Source organism: Patella vulgata, chromosome 4 (assembly GCF_932274485.2).
Source record: "Patella vulgata chromosome 4, xgPatVulg1.2, whole genome shotgun sequence".
In the NCBI taxonomy this organism is placed as follows: Eukaryota; Metazoa; Mollusca; class Gastropoda; family Patellidae; genus Patella; species Patella vulgata.
In genome coordinates, this window is record NC_065882.2 from 6,589,721 (window position 1) to 6,610,918 (window position 21,198).

A 21,198-nucleotide genomic window follows, 5' to 3' on the forward strand; every position below is an offset into this window, starting at 1 on the left:
AAATATGTTGCTGGGATGGTGATTATTTAACCAGAAGGTGCATATGTTGCTGGGGTGGTGATTATTTAACCAGATGGTACATATGTTGCTGGGGTGGTGATTATTTGACTAGATGGTACATGTGTTGCTGGGGTGGTGATTATTTAACCAGATGGTAAATATGTTGCTGGGGTGGTGATTATTTAACCAGATGGTAAATATGTTGCTGAGGTGATGATTATTTAACCAGATGGTGCATATGTTGCTGGGTTGGTGTTTATTTAGCCAGATGGTACATATGTTGCTGGGGTGGTGATTATTTAGCCAGATGGTAAATTATGTTGCTAAGGGTGGTGTTTATTTAACCAGATGGTAAATATGTTGCTGGGGTGGTGTTTATGTAACCAGATGGTAAATATGTTGCTGGGGTGATGATTATTTAACCAGAAGGTGCATATGTTGCTGAGGTGGTGATTATTTAACCAGATGGTAAATATGTTGCTGGGGTGGTGATTATTTAACTAGATGGTATATGTGTTGTTGGGTTGGTGTTTATTTAGCCAGATGGTACATATGTTGCTGGGGTGGTGATTATGTAACCAGATGGTAAATATGTTGCTGGGGTGATGATTATTTAACCAGATGGTAAATATGTTGCTGGGGTGATGATTTTTTAACCAGAAGGTGCATATGTTGCTGAGGTGGTGATTATTTAACCAGATGGTAAATATGTTGCTGGGGTGATGATTATTTAACCAGATGGTAAATATGTTGCTGGGGTGGTGATTATTTAACCAGATGGTACATGTGTTGTTGGGTTGGTGTTTATTTAGCCAGATGGTACATATGTTGCTGGGGTGGTGATTATTTAGCCAGATGATAAATTATGTTGCTAAGAGTGGTGATTATTTAACCAGATGGTTTATATGTTACTGGGGTGGTGTTTATTTAACCAGATGGTAAATATGTTGCTGGGGTGGTACGTTTATGTAACCAGATGGTACATATTTTACTGGGGTGGTGTTTAGTTAACCAGATGGTGGTATATATGTTGCTGGGGTGGTGATTATTAACCAGATGGTGGTATATATGTTGCTGGGGCGGTGATTATTAACCAGATGGTAAATATATTGCTGGGGTGGTGTTTATGTAACCAGATGGTAAATATGTTGCCGGGTTGGTGATTATTTAACCAGAAGGTACATATGTTGCTGGGGTGGTGATTATTTAACCAAATAGTGATTTTATTTAACTAGATGAGTAGATGATATTTATGGTGTTGCTGGGGTGGTGATTATGTGTTAATTTGGCATACATAGATTGTTGATTATTATTCAGACAAAAATTGAAAAAATATAGAGACAATGAGATTAGTTAAAACAAGATTTTATTCATTTGAGAATGGTTGGAGAATAAATGTTGAGATTATTACTAAAGTGACATAAAATGGCAACCCCTTAGTAGGAGATTCATTTGATTTTATACGTATGCTATATATAGTGCCTGGATGATCGAGATCTTTATTATGGTCACATGATCTAAAAATGGCGGACGTCCCACCAGTGGAAAAAATTCCCGAAGCTAAAAAGGAGAGGTATGTACTTTTACTAATCTAGTGAATATACGTGTCGTAATAATTTTGACTGTCCGAAATGTCTGACACTTTTCCAAACCCTTTTGTGACAACATCCAGGAGACAGTCACATCGAATGAATCCCACTTTTCCGGAACTTCGAAGATTAGACAATCGGAGTTTTTCGAAAATGCCCACGCGGCGGATTGCTCCTTGGCATCCGTTATCTACGGTGATCGAAAGCTTAGTTATTTACCTTTCTAAAGATGCATCACAGACCTTTCTACGACTTGCATCCTGGATGTTGTTCATATTTTATATTCTGTATCATGTCGGTGAAAAATTTATGGAATGCCAGTTAACTTGTCCACAAGTAATTCTAGTCCACATGAAAAAGTCTTTTCAAGCTCTATATAGTAGTAGTTAAACCAAGTTTGTTAAATAAACACTTTCAGTTTGCATTCATCATTACTTTTAAGCATAGTGGTCCATGGATGGATTACTGTTCATTCAGTAGGCCTAAAAAAATGTGATTCTCACAAGAGCTAATTATGTCACCGAACAAATTTCCTTTGCTTTCTGCAACCATCATCAAATTTATGTACTGGTGACGTTATAATTTTGCACGGAGAAACTACAATGTAGTTTAACATCAAATTATAACAAATAACATAACAGTGTGTCTGTAATATCGTGTATAATATCGTGTATAATATCTCGCAGTAGTTGACCAAACTTTCAAGACTGAATGGTATGAAGGGAGGAGGGGGTTAGAGTGGGAACAGGGAACGGAAAGAAAGGTAGTGACAAGTAGCAATTTTATTTATAGTAGCTGGATAGACATTATTCCTGAAGCAATGGCCTGAGAAATCCTTCTCTAGCCATTGCTGGATTGGCTTCTGATACTGGAGCTTTTGAGGGAGTGTGTCTATTCTTCCCATTCAATTAAATCTATCCCAAGTACAGCAACATGGCAGCCCTTAATTTAAGCTGGGGTCTTCCCTAAAAATTTGGACTTTGTTTTAAGATATTAAAAACTGTGAACGTATTGTTCGTCTCCAAACAGTATTGTTTACATTGTATCCGTTTTGATAGCCTCGTTTGTTTTTCTGCAATATTCTGCTATGTACTGGTTAATTAAAATCGTGAGTCATGACATAATGTTATGTAAACATATTTGATCTAATTTGGAGCTCTGTTTAAAGCGTAATTGGACTATTGACCAGTCATAATTTGGAACAGAAATTTGCTTTCATTACAACAGTGTTAAGTGGGATTATTTCTAATCAAACGAAACACTGCGAGATGTATGCTAGGTAGAATGAAAGAGGTATAAGCTACTTCATCATTTTTCAAACGGACAGAATATTTGATGTAGCTGCATATTCAAAGATCTACATGTACATGTATATAGAGCAAGGAAGATCTTGATATCCAGTCTGAAGTATAACTGTTGTTGAATGAGGCTAACATGTAGATCTTGGTATCCAGTCTTAAATGCATTGTGATTTTTTATTTTTTTGGGCTATAGACATAACAGCCCTAAACCATAACGGCCAAAATAATTGGTCATAACGGCCATAGAAATTGGTTGTAGCGGCCAGCATGAAATTTATGACCAAATTTATTGGCGGTTATATGACCAAATTGTTTGGCCGTTATGACTAAAGCAGGGCCGTTTTGACCAAACCTGTTTTTGGCCATTATGGCATAGGACCATTATGACCACATCACATTATTTTCAATTCAGGTTTGATAAACTTCGCTCCGCCTTTATATCTAAATATGGAAAGGAACCTGATTATTTTGCTAGAGCACCTGGAAGAGTTAATCTGATTGGTATGGTATAATATATATTCTCAGCAATATCATTAAAATACAATTAGACAATGGGGTCTACAACGTTTATTACAAAATTGTAGACTTGATTGCCTAACACTAACAGTAGTATTTAACTTCAGGCACAATACTTAGCCTCGGCCTAATGATGATTTAATTTCTCAGGGACCTCCAGTTTCCTCCCACTGCTAAAGACCCCTACACACAGGCGAATCGTTGAAATAATATTGAACCAGATGTTAATCTCAAGATGACCCCTCCCTCTCCCTCTCTCTCTCTCCCTCTCTCTCTCTCTCTCTCTCTCTCTCTCAGCAGTACCAAATGTCTGATTGCCTGATCTATGTCTATGATTTAAGCAGTATCAAATGGACCGATTGTCTATTGTCTGACAATGGTGACTATAACTTTAGGCATAATACGTAGGCTCAGCTCAATTGCAAAATTGCCTGGACTTTTGCTTGGTGAAAGAATTTGTCTAGAGTTTCCTTGTTAGATATTGATTATTGTTGTTGTTATTGATTCCAGGTGAACATATAGATTATTGTTGATAATTGATTCCAGGTGAACACATAGATTATTGTTGTTATTGATTCCAGGTGAACACATAGATTATTGTGGTTATGCTGTTTTACCAATGGCTATTGAACAAGATGTGATTTTTGCTGCTTCATCAAATGAAGACGGAAAAATCAGTTTCTCAAATCTAAATCCAATATACAAGTGAGTTATTGCCCCTAATAAATATTGGAGTTTTTGCCCCTAATATATATAAGTGAGCTATTGCCCCTTGTATTTCACCTTTCTTGAAAAACATGGTCCACCGCTGGCATGGAATGACAGGCACTAGCAGGGTTGTGCCACACTTATCAACAGTGAATATTCACTAGGCAGATACAGAGATAAAATCGGTGCTGCTTAATGAACCCCCAATATTAACTCTTTTCCTTCTGGAAATTAAATTCTAGAATATTTTTTGGAAGTACATGTATTAGGAAAAAAAATTAAGGTGTTTGAAGTATTTGTAGATGAAAAATATTTCCTATTTAGTGTAAAAGGCCCCCTGCTTGACCAATAGTCCCTTTAAACTTGGTCGCGATATGTGTGCCATTCTAGATAAATTTTAAGAAATTGGTCGGTTTACATTACTATAAAAAAACCGGTCTCGAAACCAAATGTGGGACTCTTCACAGAAAAGTTAATTTCAGTCCTTATGCAAATTACCCAAATGAAAACAATTATGGCGGTTCACTTAGCTTGGGCCGCCATTTTGCAGAACTGATAAAAACCCTTTCAAAGTTCGTTTGGCACATGCGCAGTAATCTGTACCGAGAACCTTTCTCGGACCAGATAGCGGTTACACTACGAAAATTTAACCGTGCCGTGCTAGGCACCGTCCCATGACAACCTCACTTCAGTGGGCCAAATTGGCACGATACTCAGTATGGTACGCTTATGCTTGGCCCGTTTACACTACAAAACAGTTAACCGTGCCGTGCCTGGCAGGCTTAAAATTTGTAATGTATACAGGGTTAGTGATGTTTCTTTCACAGCAATTTTAGTGGGGGTCACGGTGGCTAAGTGGGTAAGATGCTGGCTCGCTAGCCTAGAGGTCGGGTGTTCACGATCCCTGCATTGGCCGAGAAAGTTCATCCCGATTTTCTGGAGTGGTTCCCCCTTGTCAGTGATGCAGGACAGAGGTCCTGTGTACACATTGGCATGCACGTAAAAGTTCCTGTGACAGTTGGAATTCGATATAAGAGTAGGCCGTAGTGTCGCTGTCTGGGCAAAATTTCCCGCATAGCACACTGGATGGCCTATGCCCGTCTTCATTAGCCCAGTTCGGAGCAGAACAGTAGGACGTTAAACCCCATTTCATTTCATTTCACAGCCATTTTGAATAATTTCAGAGAGTATGAATGTAATGTGAGTGATATCACCATCCCTAAAGATAATCCACAGTGGTATTTCTATGCTTTATGTGGAGTTAAAGGTTTAATGGAACATATGAAGATAACTACAGCGCGTGGTTTTAACTGTGTGGTGGAAGGCACCGTACCACCTAGTGCTGGTTTATCAAGTTCTAGTGCTCTAGTCTGCTGTGCAGCTCTCACCATGATGCAAGCTAATGGATGGAGTCTGTCTAAGGTACATGGAATATAATCAAGTCTGTTTTAATATTGGGGGTGGATGGATGGCCGAATTATCAGGGTGTATGCGTTGTCTGTCATTGAGTCAACTGACATGGTTTCGATTCGCCGGTTGTATGTGTTGAGTAGTAGGGTCGCCTGTCCAACCTTGTGGGTTTTCTCTGAGTGCTCCAGTTTCCTCCCACTGCTAAGGCCCCTACGCGAAAGCAAATTATTGAAATAAAATTGAACCATATATGACTCTTTCTCTCTCAGTCAAAGTGATCAAGGGCTATAACTCTGGCAGTAATTATCAGACAGGCAGATACGAAAAACAGAGGTCCTGTATACACATTGGCGGTCATGTAAAAAATCCTTGGTTGTTTGAATTTGATAAAAAGAGTAGGCCTTCGTGCTGCTGTCTGGGTAACAAGTCCTAAACATAGATCAACAGCTGCCCCATCATTGTGTAATGTAACGTGTCTTAACTATAGACCAGCATCATTGTGTATTGTAACACACCCAACTATAGACCAGCATCATTGTGTAATGTAACACATCTATGTGTAATTATAATATAGAGTTTTATTGAATATTACAGCAAGAATTAGCTGATATGTGTGCACATTGTGAACATTACATTGGTACAGAAGGAGGAGGTATGGATCAAGCGATTAGTTTTATGGCTAAGCACGGAACAGTAAGTATTATCTTAAGGGGTGAGGCTACCCGAAAAATGCTTTCTGAAATTCTAAAGCTAGTGAATTAAAGATGCCACAAGTAGTTAGGAAATGTAATAAACAAGGGAAAACTAACATTAAAAAAAAAGAAAAAAAGTTGTTGCCAGGGTAACACATTTTTTGGGAAAAAGTATGAAAAATGTAGGTACACCATATCTCTGATAATAATAAAGATAAATGTCTCATTTTCGGACTGCTTATTCTTTAATGATAATCCCTAAACCAGACAGAAAGTTTTTCTCTATAATTTTTATAGTTTCTTGGAAAATGATGTTTAAAACATTTGCCTCACTACAATATTTTGTCTTTGGAGAAATATTCTGATAACTTTTGAAATATACTATTCAAAAAAAGGAGGGGATATTTGATTTTGGGGGCATAATACTAAAATATGCAAATGACTACGAAAAAAGTCACTATAGAACCTAACAGAAGAAACATTTCCAGTTACATGTGACGCCCAAACGCACCAATAGCTACCGCATGGAATGCAGGTGATGCTTGGGATCATCATGGGGGTCCAACCCAAGATTTGCACGACTCTGACTTTGAATGTTACAGTCATTGTGGCATTGAATTCCAGGGTGGAAACATCAGTTTAAGTGTTTTAGTGACCAGAAAACAAATTTTGATATGCGTCGGCTTACCCAAAATGAAAGGTTACGTGCCCTTGGCATGCTACAGATTGGCACAACACAGGCGGTTGTGACGCGGACGATGAATGTTTCTCAGTCTGTCATAAGCAGGCTATGGTCCAGATACCGTGATACACAATCTGTACAGGACAGACCACGCTCAGGTCGACCAAGGGCGACAACTCAAGCCCAGGATCGATTTATCCGTACCTTGGTCTTGAGAAATCGTGTCATCACAGCAAATCAGATCAGCGCTCGTCTTCAAACAGACACTGGTGTGAGAATGAGTGGCCAGACGATTCGGAATCGACTGCATAGGGGTCACCTTCGCGCCCGACGTCCTCGCGTGATCCCTTGTTTGAGAGATCATCACATTCAGGCAAGACGTCGTTGGTGTAGGGATCGTCAACACTGGGATAATCGACGCTGGAGCAATGTGATGTTTTCAGATGAGTCAAAGTTCACTGTTGATTTTTTGGACAGACGTAGGAGGGTGTGGCGTCGTCGAAACGAGCGCTTCCAAGACGTTAACGTCATCAGACATGATCGATTTGGGGGTGGTTCTGTTATGGTGTGGGGAGGCATCACTGTTGCTGGAAGAACGGCTGTACATGTTGTTGCAGGGCGTGTTACAGGCCAGTACTACCGGGACAACATCTTGGCAGTCCATGTTGTGCCGTTCGCACGACGTCATGGCCGCCGTTTCATCTTCCAGGATGACAACGCAAGATGTCACAGGGCCAGGATCGTTACAGGTTACCTCCAACAACAGAACATCACCATATTACCTTGGCCAGCACTGAGTCCCGACCTCTCCCCCATCGAGCATGTCTGGGACATGCTTGGACAGAGGTTACGTCAACGTCAACAACGTCCTGCCAATGTCCAAGAACTTGCTGCTGCGTTGCAACAGGAATGGGACAATCTGGACCAAAATGACCTTAGACGTCTCATTAGGAGTATGCCACGTCGGATCAATGCTTGTTTGGCAAACAGAGGAGGATTTACCCGTTACTGACTTGGTTGTGATGCTGTGGTAACTTTGCTGTTTGACCCCGGGTATCATTTTACCCTTATAATGGTCAGTCTGTGCCTTACTTAGTCTAACGATCATTTGGAATAAATCGATGAATGTGAACTTCATTTCATTTTGTCATTTGTTTCTTCGTCAGTTTCATTAGGTGACTTTAATAACACTTAAAAATCAAATATCCCCTACTTTTTTTGAACAGTATATTAATGATAATTCAAATTGCTTTCTGTCTGATTCTGTGGTAGATATTAGTTTATATACCCTGCAAATTTGGCGAAGATATCTTAATTAGTTACAGAGATATAGCGTACCTACGTTTTTCATAATTTTTTCCCAAAAAATGAGTTGCCCTGGCAACAACTTTTTTTTAATGTTAATTTTCCCTTCTACTTGTACTAATTTCAATTCAACAGCTTAAACATTTCAGAACAAAAATTTTCAGATAGCCTCCCCCCTTAAATAACCAACTATTATCTTACCACGAACATGATATGAGAATTCTGTTTATAATTGACCGACTGGCGTGGTTTCGAATCCCCGGTTGTACGTGGCAAGGAGTAAGGTCGCCTGTCCAACCTCGTGGGTTTTCTCCGGGTCCTCTGGTTTCCTCCCACTGCTAAAGACCCCTACGCGCAAGCGAATTATTGAAATAAAATTAAACCATATGTTGGTCCCGAAATGACCTAGTTTGTGTCGAGTGGACGTTAAACCCCATTTCTCTCTCTCGCTCTTTTATAATTGACTTTTGGCAATCTGATTAAAGTGCACATCGATTGACAAACTTTAATTTTTGATATGACATCGCAATTCCAAGATGGCTGCGATAATGTCATAGTCAACTTATGGTCCATATTACGCTGGTATTTGTTTCTTTAGCCGAAGTTCAGGTGACTTCTCTTTCCTTGGATCATTAGGTCTGTCATTAGTCAAGAGGCGTGGTTTCGATTCCCGGCTTGTACCTGACAAGGAGTAGGGTCCCGCCTGTCCAACCTCGTAGGTTTTCTCCATGTTTTCCCGTTTCCTCTCACTGCTAAAGACCCCTTCGCACAATCAAATTATTGAAATAAAATTGAACCTGAAAAGTGACCGTATTTGTGTCCGAGAGAGAGAGAAAGAGAGAAATGGGGTTTAACGCCCACTCAACACAAACTAGGTCATTTCGGGACTAACACATGGTTTAATTTTATTTCAATAATTCGCTTGCGCGTAGGGGTCTTTAGCAGTGGGAGGAAACCGGAGGACCCGGAGAAAACCCACGAGGTTGGACAGGCGACCCTACTCCTTGCCACGTACAACCGGGGATTCGAAACCACGCCAGTTGACTCAATGACAGACTTTTTATGGTACAGCGCGCACATGCTAACCATTCAGCCACCCAACCCCCCCTAGTGTCAGAGAACTTAAACCCAATCTCTCTCCAGCGTCGGATTAACCATGGTGGGGGCCCTGGGGCCTGGAACATGTGGGGGGCCCCTGATCACAGACTGCGGAGCTGTGGCCAGTGAAGCCAGCCACCGCGAGCGCCGAAGGTGCGAAGCCCCGCAAGGGGGATCGGGGACCCCACCCCCACCCCCCGAAAATTTTCAGAAATTCGTCGTGTGAGAAACAAAATGTTCTAACTACCAAATTGGTTAAAAATGAGATATGGGTACCGTTGGATTCAGTTTGAAGAGTTCTATCTCCTTACACTCTGTTATATGAACTATTATTTCACTGTAAAATGATATAAGCAATAATTTTTTGTTCTATCTCCAAAAGCCATATTTTGCCTAGAATTAGAATGTTCTATGTCCCTTGGCCAATAGCTGGTGTTGTTTAAGGTCACGTGATTAGCAGAAGGGCTACAGAGTTACTGATTCATTGTGTGCCTAGAATAAGTTAAGTTTTTCCTTGTTAAATCTTTATTTTATTGTTGAATTATGAGAGTGAAGGGGCACATGAATGTAGTAGAATAAGTAGTAAAGCTGTTGACAATAATTTGAATTAGAATTAAAATGTTCAAGGATATAGAACATTTTGCTAGTTATGATTGTGTGTAGATATTAAGTATCTGTGGACATAGAACAATACAATTTCGTTATTGTACTAAATGTTTATTTAATATAAAGCATTTATTAACATGTATGGTGGCTGATTTAGGACACGCAAAAAAAAATATCGCGAGCGCTCGAGATATTAAGTCGAGTGCTCGAGATACTAAGTCGAGCGCTCGAGATAATTAAGTCGAGTGCTCGAGATACTAAGTCGAGCGCTCGAGATAATACAATCGAACACGTCTCAACCGACATTTTAAGCTGTATAATTTTGTGCATTATTTAATGATAAACTTGCAGAATAAAGATATTCATTTGTTCGTTTTTACAGCCCATCCAAAGCTGCAGTGACGGAGAGCCCCCCCCACACACACACACACACATACACACACACTCCATCCCATGCTCATCCCCACCACTAAATATTTCCCATTACATTTACCCCTTCCATGTAGGGAGGATATCGCATATTATTATACGAATCAATAATTGTATATATATCGAGGTTACAGAGTTTTGCTAGGATTGACATTTCCTCTTATCTAGAAGCTCAGGTCTGATCCAAGGTTATATATTCCATATGTGTAGGAACTGATCATTGCCTAATTTACCCTGGCGCAAGTGTCGCGATCGTGTCGGGCTTCTACATTCAATCCCGCGCCCTTCAGGCCGCAATTCTTAATCGATCATCTTGAAAACTTTTCATACTACTTCTTATACCGTAAAGATGTCCTCTATTATTTTTGGTGCACGTCCGACCCCCTGAGACAGAGCCACACCAAATTTTTGTGTATGTTTCTCCTACAGGGCGCAATTCTTAACAGATACTTTTGAAGCTTTGCATACCTATTCCTTATACCCTAAGGCTGACCCCTATCGTTTTTTTTGCGTGATTGCCTGGAACCCAGGATCAGCGCCACACCCATTTTTTTTGTGTATATGTGTGTTGCCTACAGGCCAGGATTCTTAATGGATCGTCTTGGAACTTGGCATATGTATTCCTTATAGCCCAAAGACGACAACTGCATGTCCCGACCCCAGGGACAGAGCCACGTACATTTTTTTTGTATTTACCGTATACAGGCCGCAATTCTGAATGGATCAGCTTGGAACTTGGCATATTATTATGTATTCCTTATGGCATAAGGGCGGTAACTATTGATTTTGGGCGCGGGAGAGTGGGGGAGTGAATGTAGAAGCCTGGCACGATCGCGCCACTTGCTCCAGGGTAAATTAGGCAATGGACAGTTCCTACACATATGAAATAAATAACCTTGGATCAGACCTGAGCTTCTATTAGATAAGAGGAAATGTCAGTCTCTCCTAGCAAAACTCTGTAACCTCGATATATATAATTATTGATTCATATAATAACATGCGATATACTCCCTACTTGGAAGGGGGTAAATATAACTGGAAATATTTAGTGGTGGTGATGAGCATGGGATGTAGTGAGTGTGTGTGGGTGTGTGTGTGTGGTGGGGGGGGGAACTCCGTCACTGCAGCTTTGGATGGGCTGTAAAAACGAACCAATGAATATCTTTATTCTGCAAGTTTATCATTAAATAATGCCCAAAATTATACAGCTTAAAACATCGGTTGAGACTTGTTCGATTGTATTATCTTGTGCGCTCGACTTAATTATCTCGAGCGCTCAACTTAATTATCTTGAGGGTTCGACTTAATTATCTCGAGCGCTCAAGATTTTTTTTTTTGCGTGTCTTAAATCAGCCACCGTACATGTTAATAAATGCTTTATATTAAATAAACATTTAGTACAATAACGAAATTGTATTGTTCTATGTCCACAGATACTTAATATCTACACACAATCATAACTAGCAAAACGTTCTATATCCTTAAACATTTTAATTCTAACAAAATGTGACGTTTTGTTATTTTAAAATGTTCTATCTCCATCTTCATTTGCCCCGTTTTAGAAGAATTTACATGTTTAGAGAGATAATTAGCGTACATTGCCTAGTTAACATATACTAGAATTGATCGGAAATATAAACTTCCTTAAAGTAGTTACAGAAATGCGTTTTCAAGACCCCCAAACTTTGAAGGCCATTATCTCAGCTTTCAACAAATGGTAGTTAGACCAGTCTGTTTCTCACACGACGAATTGGAGGCCAGAAACGTGATTTCCTGGCATTTCAGGCACTTGTGTGGAAAAAAATAAAATTCTGCCACAAAATTAGCGCATTCTGGCGTTATTTCAGTGGACCAATCCATGCGAGTGCTATGAAATGATGGCATTTCTAGAGGAGGGGGCTGGACGCAACTGAGAATTTTGTGGGGGGCCCTCTAATGTGGGGGGGCCCTGGGGCCTGTGCCCCAAGGTTAATCCGACCCTGCCTCTCTCTCTGTCTCTCTCATCGTGAAGGCATGATACAAGGACCATCTATTTTTGATATATTTCAGGCTAAGTTAATTGAATTTAATCCTCTTCGATCAACTGACGTCAAGTTGCCGTTTGATATAGTATTTGTGATCAGCAACAGCTGTGTACAGGCCAATAAAGCAGCTTCGTCAAACTTCAATATTCGAGTTGTAGAATGTAGAATAGCCACACAGGTATCGTATAAATATTTAATTTATTTCAACACAAAATTTTATTCACAAGTTTAATTTATTGACACAGGATCCCGTTTTTGGAGCTTATCATATAAACCGTTCCTCGGGGTTGGATGACTGAATGGTTAGCACACGCGCGCTGTATCATAAAGTCTGTCATTGAGTCAACTGGCGTGGTTTCGAATCCCCGGTTTAGAGAGAGAAATGGGGTTTAACGTCCACTTGACACAAACTAGGTCATTTCGGGACTAACATATGGTTTTAATTTTATTTCAATAATTCGCTTATAGGGGTGTTTAGCAGTGGGAGGAAACCGGAGGACCCGGAGAAAACCCACGAGGTTGGTAGTTGGTGCAGAAAATAAGGACGTTCAGCCACATATCATTTGATATAAAAAACAAATTTATATGGAAAATGGGGGGGTTGGACGGCTGAATGGTTAGCGTGCGTGCGCTGTATCATAAAGTCTGTCATTGAGTCGACTGGCGTGGTTTCGAATCCCCGGTTGTACGTGGCAAGGAGTAGGGACGCCTGTCCAACCTGGTGAGTTATCTCCGGGTCCTCCGGCTTCCTACCACTACTAAAGACCACTACGCGCAAGCGAATTATGTAAATAAAATTTAACCATATGTTAGTCCCGAAATGACCTAGTTTGTCTCGAGTGGACGTTAAACCCCATTTCTCTCTCTCTCTCACGTTTCAACAAGTTCCTCTTGTCGTTCTCAAGTAAGTAATGACAGTATAATGGTTGTATATTAGTTACTGTTTTTGTTACCTTGTTGTATATAATTTGATTTCTTGCGATTATACTGTCATTACCTACTTGAGAACGATAAGAGGAACTTGTTGAAACTGAGTGTGAAATAAACCCAGTGATTGTTTTCCATATAAATTTGTGTTTTATATCATATGTTCAGTTACTAAATGTCGTATAAGGATTTATATCATTTGATTTAAAATCATAGACTGGGAATATTTATCTATACTAATATTTGTGACTGACTGTCTGTCTGTCTGTTCAGTGTTGGCGTCTACACTAGGGCTGTCCCGAGACTGAAATTTGGTGTATAGGGGTAACTCGGACCAGAGAGTAACATAGGCTAGGTGGCGTGAGCCTACCGCTTCAGGTTCATAGCTATACATGTGGTACGCCTCGTCAAAGGGGGTAAGACGCTGGCTATTTGGGTAAAACGCTGGCTCGCTAGCCTGGAGGTCGGGTGTTCGATCCCTGCATTGGCCGAGAAAGTTCATCCAGATTTTCCTGTGTGGTCTCCCCTTGTCAGTGATGCAGGACGGAAGGGCCTGACAAGTACAGCTGTCTAGTCATTCGGATGAGACAAAAAACCGAGGTCCCGTGTACACATTGGTATGCACGTAAAAGATCCCTTGACAGTTGGAATTGGATATAAGAGTAGACCATAGTGCCGCTGTCCGGGCAAAATATCCCTCATAGCACACTGTATGGCGTATACCCGTCTTCATTAGCCTAGTTCAAAGCAGAACAGTAGGACGTTAAACCTTATTTCTTTTCATTTCATTTCATATTACGCCTGGTCAACTAAGCGCTAGTTGTAAATATTTATCCCTTTAGATGATGCTGATTATTACCCCACCCAAATCTATTTTTCTTTCTATTTCTTTATCATTTTCCTATTTCCAGATCTTAGCAAAATCTAAATCTTTAGAGTGGATAGGGATAAAGAAATTTGCTGAATTACAGAGTTTATTACTAGCTACGTTAGATGAGATGATTGAATACGTTAACCAGACGTTTCATAAAGATCCCTATACTAAAACAGAAATATGTTCTATATTAGAAGTTACACCTGAAGAATTGGCCACAACATCTCTTAGTGAAAATACTTTAAATGGTAGGTGGCTTATTGATTTAAGACGTTGCAGGTTCTGTGGTCGCTCCCTGTGTTGATCGAGTTAGGCCCCAAATTCACTCAGCATGCTCAGACTTAAGTTAAGAATTGTTCACCTTATTTTAACTAAAATATAACCCTTTATAAAATCTCTTTTTTTTTTAATTTGTCAAATACATCACTGAGAAACTATGTGCAAAGTTTTGAGTTTCTGGATCAAAGATATTTCTCTTAAAACAGTGATTGAAAGTTGAGTAAATTCTTAACTTAAGTCTGAGAATGCTTTGTGAACTTGGGCCCAGGGTTTTCTGGCATGGTTCCCCTTGTCAGTGGTGCATGACGGAGGGGCGGGCAAGTTCCCAATCGGAACAGAAGAGTAGGATGTTAAAGAAGCTAAATCTATTACTCAATATCATCTACAGTCTTCGACATTGAAAACACAGATTATTTAAATCAACATTGATGTTGTGATCTTACCGGGCGGTGGGGTGGGGGTGGAAGACCCAAACTTGAGTGAAGGAATAAAGCAAGAGAGAGAGATAGAGAGAGAGAGAGAGAGAGAGAGAGTGAGAGAGAGAGAGTGAGAGAGAGAGAGGGGGAGAGAGAGTGAGAGAGTGAGAGAGAGAGAGAGAGAGAGAGAGAGTGAGAGAGAGAGAGAGAGAGATATTAATGTCCACTCAACACAAACTCAGTCATTTCGGGACAATTATAATTTTATTTCAATAATTCGCTTGCGCATGGGGGTCTTTAGCAGTGGGAGGAAACAGGAGGACCCAGAGAAATCCCATGAGGTTCGATAGGCAACCCTTTATTTGTCATGTACAAGCAGTGAATTGAAACCGTGCCAGTTGACTCAGAGAGAGAGAAATGAAATGAAATGAAATGAAATGGGGTTTAACGTCCTACTGTTCTGCTCTTATACTGGGCTAATGAAGACGGGCATACGCCATACAGTGTGCTATGAGGGAAATTTTGCCCGGGCAGCGGCACTATCGCCTACTCTTATATCGAATTCCAACTGCCAAGGGATCTTTTACGTGCATTCTAATGTATACACGGGACCTCGGTTTTTCGTCTCATCCGAAGGACTAGACAGCTGTCCTTGTCAGACCCTCTGTTCTGCACCACTGACAAGGGGAAACCACGTCGGAAAATCCAGATGAACTTTCTCGGCCAATGCAGGGATCGAACACCCGACCTCCAGGCTAGCGAGCCAGCCAGAGAGAGAGAGAAATGGGGATTAACGTCCACTTGACACAAACTAGGTCATTTCGGGACTAACATATGGTTTAATATTATTTCAATAATTAGCAGTGGGAGAAAACCAGAGGGCCCGGAGAAAACCCACGAGGTTGGACAGGCGACCCTATTCCTTGTCACGTACAGGCAGGGATTACGAAACCACGCCAGTTGACTCAATGACAGACCTAATGATAAACCATTCAGCCATCCAACCTCTCCCCCCCCCCCCATATCTATAGACAGTCCTATTACTGATCAATCTAATTAAAATATAGATCTATATTTCGTTTCGTTTTTTTATACTTTCGATGGCTTACACTACATCAAGATCTTACCGGTTGTAGTGATAGGTCACGTCAGAGGATATACGAGCGGCTTTTGACCCTATGACATCAGACATTTGATTAACCAATCAGCATTGATGTTACTAGTGGATTACCCAAAGTTCCGTGCAAAACAAGCCTAAAGCTTGCCTTAACAGACTTTCATTGGCTAATTCCTCACACCATTCAGAACACAACAATGATAACAACTCTTCCAGATCCTAGTGTAGTAAAGACAAGTAAATAGAATTTTGAACTATAAAAATGAAACTAAATAGGATCTGTGTTTTAATCACATTGGTTACTTATATAATAGCTAGATAAATAAATTTTTGTTTTGTTTATTTTTTTTCAGTTGAAAGTTTTAAATTGCATCAGAGGGCGAGCCATGTTTATAGTGAAGCTAAACGGGTCATAGAATTTAAACAGACGTGTGATTTAAACTCGTCTGGTACGATTGAGAAACTAGGTCAACTAATGACGGCTAGTCACAATAGTTGTAGAGATCTGTACGAATGTAGTCATCCTGATCTAGATAATCTCGTACAGATCTGCTTGTAAGTTCTTGATTTATTTTCCGCCATACAAAATAAGAGAGAGAGAAATGGGGTTTAACGTCCACTCGACAGAAAATAGGTCATTTCGGGACTAACATATGGTTCAATTTTATTTCTATAATTGGTTTGCGCGTAGGGGTCATTAGCAGTGGGAGGAAACCGGAGGACCCGGAGAAAACCCACGAGGTTGAACAGGCGACCCTACTCCTTGTCATGTACAACCGGGGATTCGAAACCACACCAGTTGACTTAATGACAGACCGTATGATACAGCCATACAAAATAAATAATCTGGCCTAGAGTTCACAAAGCATTCTCAGGCTTAAGTTAAGAATGTAATTATTATTGTTCACCTTATTTTAACTAAAATATAGCCCTTTATAAAACTTTTGTTGTTTTAATGTATCAAATACATCATTAAGAAACTATGTGTAAAGTTTTGTGTTTCTGGATTTCTCATAAACAGTGATTGAAAGTTGAGTAATTTCTGAGAATGCTTTGTTGGTTGGGCCTCCTTTTGAATCCATTCTGAGATATTTTAATATTAATATTTTTGTTTTCTTAATTAAATGTTTTAAGAATACAAGTGTATTTATTAATTTGTTTGGGTTTTTTTTAAAATAACTCCTTTTTGCTTTAAACATACATTATGCAAGAGCTAAATCTGTCTATTGCTGGTCTTTCTTTTGGCCTGAAATTTTATCTAAATTATTAATTAGACAGTTATTAACTTATCCAGACCATAATCAACTCTCGATGGCATCGCTAGCCTGCGATCTTTACTAGATTATGATCCCATTTGCCTCTCAACTTCCATTCATAATTTTATCCTGAAATGGATGATCGGGACTGTTTTTTATCATAAGACTTTAGTAATGATGACCAAGGCTAGGCCGAAATTTCAATCGCTTTAATTCTCGGTACATAGTGGATCAATTCGACTGAAATTCTCAGCAAATTCCCTTTACATTATCACTGACTCCAGTTGACACTTCGGGACCAGTTGTCAACCACGCGATTTAAATTAAAATATTTATGAAATTGTCTCCCCCTCCCCCGATCAGTTTTCGAAGACTAACCCCTGTTTTGATTTTCTAGGAAATCTGGAGCCTTAGGTTCACGTTTAACTGGAGCTGGTTGGGGAGGCTGTGCAGTTTCAATGGTTCGAGCCGCCGATGTTCTGAATTTTCTATCGAAAGTACGAGATGAATATTATTTGAAATCAGAAGATCGATCAACGAAGATTCTCGAGAGCCTGTTTGCTACGGAACCTGGTGCAGGAGCTGCTATTTATAAACTTTAATCTAGAACGTTGTATTATTGAGGGACTTTTATAAAACGAGGTGCTTTATTCTTTGTTTCATTTTTTCAAATTTTTTTAAAGGAGCTGATCGTCAAGACCTAATTAATCTACGCTGAGATTTCCCGGCGTGTTTCCTCCTTGTTAGTGGAGGAGGACAACGAATAGTCATTCGGATGGGATGAAAAACTGAGTTCCTGTGTACACATTGGCGTGCACGTAATGTATCCCTTGGCTGTTGGAATTCAATACAAGATAAAATTTCCTTCATAGCACACTGAGTGGCGTATGCTCTTCTCCATTATCCCAGTCGGAGCTAATTTTTTAGGTGGCACTGGTTTGTTTATATCATCGTAGTTTACTAGGAATACTAAATCTTCTCAGTGACGATCAGTGACTTTACACAATCTGATTAAAATACAGGGCCCTGTTTCACGAACTTTTAACTAAAGATAAAATCCAAATTTTAGTAGATACTTCAATTTTGATTGGCTAGGCACTAAAATCAATCTAATATTATCCAATCAAATTACTAAAATTTGGATTTTATCTTAGTTAAAATTTCGTGAAACAGGCCCCAGGGCCCTTATTCATGAAAACTTAAACTAAGATACAATCGAAATTTTAAGAAATACTGCAATTCGATTGGCTAACCAGTAAAATCAATTTGCATATATCCAATGAACTTGCAGTATTTCTTAAAATTTCGGTTGTAACTTACTTTAAGTTTTCGTGAATAAGGGCCCAGATCTATATTTCATTTCGTTTTTTTATACTCTTAATGGTCTACACTACATGGGGGGTTGGATGGCGCGCGCTGTATCATAAAGTCTGTCATTGAGTCAGCTGGCGTGGTTTCGAATCGCCGGTTGTAAGTGACAAGGAGTAGGGTCGCCTGTCCAACCTCGTGGGTTTTCTCAGGGTCCTCCGGTTTCCTCCCACTGCTAAAGACCCCCTATGCGCAAGCGAATTATTGAAATAAAATTAAACCATATGTTAGTCCCGAAATGACCTAATTTGTGTCGAGTGGACGTGAAACCCCATTTCTCGCTCTCTCTCTCTCTACACTACATGAAGATCTGACCGGTTGTTGTGAAAGATCGTGTCAGAGGTCATACACGCGGCTTTTGACCCTATGACGTCAGACATTTGATTACCCACTCAGCATTGATGTTTCTAATAGGATACCCACAGTTCCATGCACCTTGTGCCAAAAACTCGCAGTAACAGACTGTTTTATTGGCTAATCCCTCACATTATCCAGAAGGCCGATTATATAATAACTCATCCATATCCTAGTGTAGTAAAGACAAGTAAAACAAAATTTTGAACATTAAAAAACGAAACGAAATAGGATCTGTGTTTTAATTAGATTGTGACTTTAAACATGTTCAGATGTGGCTTATCATACAAACACACACATTATGAGATACTTAAAAACTGTATGAATAAAAACTTAAGCAGATAAAAAGGACTCACAATAAAAAATAATATAAAGATGTTAGGGAATACAGTTAATAATATGTTTCCTTTAAACCTAACCAGTGCAATTTTGATCTCTCCAAACTCAGGATGAGTAACATTTTTTTTTTTGACCGTCTTTTTGATGTTCTTGTTCTAGGGGTGACGCTCTTTGAAAAATCTGATTGACATGAAAATTGGCATGCTTCTTTGAACAATTCTGCATCGATTTGATGAATGAGGTTTTTGAATTTCATCCAACAACATGATCAGTTACTGGTCCATAGTACAATCTTACTTGTTCTAGGAGAACACCAATCATTTGAGATTGTAGCAATCGCAACAATCAAGTTTTTTAAAATAAGTTTTAAAATTCATTTGTATAAAAGAAGTTGTGTGTGTCATTTTATAACTATATCCTATTTTTAACAACCACACTTTTTCAGTGTCAATTTATATAAAACTTTTAACATCTGTGATCTATTTTGCTTATTATTTACATTCATGTATGATTTTTACCATTGAACACTATGGAAATGGCGCTATATAAAAATTGTTAATAATAATAATAATAAATGTTGTCAACATTTTTTATTAAATTGTTTGTATTAATTGTTGCATGGTGTTAATGTAAATAAACAGAATCTTTAAGTGGCATTTAGCGATCGGGAAATACATTAACAAAACACAGTTTTTATACGCCCGCATTTTCATGTGGACGTATTATGCCGTCGCCCCTGTCCGTCCGGATGTCTGGACGTCCGTCCACAATTGTTTGTGGACACTCTACAGGTCACAATTCTTATCCGATTTTGACGAAACTTGAAATATCTCCAAAATATATCAGCTGCTTTCTATATTGGCATGTATCGGATCGAAACTTCATGGATTATGGCCCCTGTTTGTACGAAAAATCACGTTTTTAGCTTGTGGACACTATAGAGGTCACAATTTTTATCTGATTTTGTTGAAACTTGAAATGTAAGTTGATAACCCAAAGATCTCGGTTCCTTTCGATATTCGCACATATCGGACCGTAACTTCCGGAATTATGGCCCCTGATTGTACGAAAAATCGCTTTCTTTTTAGCTTGTTCTCTATCCATCTCTCGAAATTTTGGGCATATCCTGCCTGGCAGCCGCTGGTTTTTTTTCTGAAAGCACGACATTTCGAGAACCATAAGAGGATACATGTACTTGTCGAAACGTTGTGCTTTCAGAATAGAAACTAGTGATTGTATCCCATAAAAACTGTGTTCTGTTAAATAAACATACTTTACAGTTTTTTATAATGTTTACCTCCTGATGGATTGACTGGTGTGGTTTTGATACTCCGGTTGTACGTGACAAGGAGTAGGGTCGCCTGTCCAACCTCGTGAGTTTTCTCCGGGTCCTCCCACTGCTAAAGACTCCTATGCACAAGCGAATTGTTGAAATGAAATTAACCATGAAATGACCTGGTTTGTGTCAAGTCGGAGTGGACATTAAACCCCATCTCTTTCTCCTGCTGGATTGAAATGAAACCAGGCTATGTGTAGAGTTTTACCCGGACTGCTGTGTTTCGAATTTCAACAGTAATGGCTTCTTTTATATACACTCCAACGTGTACATGGTTAGACCTCAGTTTTATGTCCATTTCGAAGGACTACACAAAACTGACAATGACCCTTGGGGACTATGAAGTAGGGTATAACGTCCTACTGGACTAATGAAGTGTGCTATGGGGGACAGTTTGCCTGGACAGCAGCGCTATGGCCTACTCTTAATTCAAATTCTAACTGTCATTGGTTCTTTTACGAGCACACCAGTGTGTGCACGGGACCTCGTTTTTTTGTCCCACTATACATTCCCCCTTGTCAGGCCCTCCGTCCTACACCACTGACAACTGGGAACTATCCAGGAAAATTCTG

The 21,198-nt window shown here is 39.6% G+C and overlaps 1 protein-coding gene across 1 annotated transcript; it reads left to right on the forward strand.

The window, feature by feature from the left end:
• The first annotated feature begins 1,479 nt into the window (after window positions 1-1,479).
• LOC126817587 (N-acetylgalactosamine kinase) lies at window positions 1,480-19,879 on the forward strand. Its single transcript, XM_050544647.1, has 9 exons — window positions 1,480-1,573; window positions 3,303-3,391; window positions 3,988-4,111; window positions 5,299-5,536; window positions 6,119-6,217; window positions 12,386-12,538; window positions 14,199-14,409; window positions 16,327-16,528; window positions 17,627-19,879. Exons 1-9 carry the CDS (start codon window positions 1,524-1,526, stop codon window positions 17,829-17,831), a joined length of 1,371 nt encoding a protein of 456 aa, XP_050400604.1. The 5' UTR covers window positions 1,480-1,523; the 3' UTR covers window positions 17,832-19,879.
• The last annotated feature ends 1,319 nt before the right edge of the window (window positions 19,880-21,198 follow it).

What these genes read in the sequence shown, in the direction of transcription:
- LOC126817587 (XM_050544647.1), top strand. Translation starts at nt 1,524, where the DNA reads ATGGCGGACGTCCCACCAGTGGAAAAAATTCCCGAAGCTAAAAAGGAG. An exon ending in TTATGGCTAAGCACGGAACA is followed by an intron (nt 6,218 to 12,385) that starts GTAAGTATTATC and finishes GATATATTTCAG; the next exon opens with GCTAAGTTAATTGAATTTAA. An exon ending in TAGTGAAAATACTTTAAATG is followed by an intron (nt 14,410 to 16,326) that starts GTAGGTGGCTTA and finishes ATTTTTTTTCAG; the next exon opens with TTGAAAGTTTTAAATTGCAT.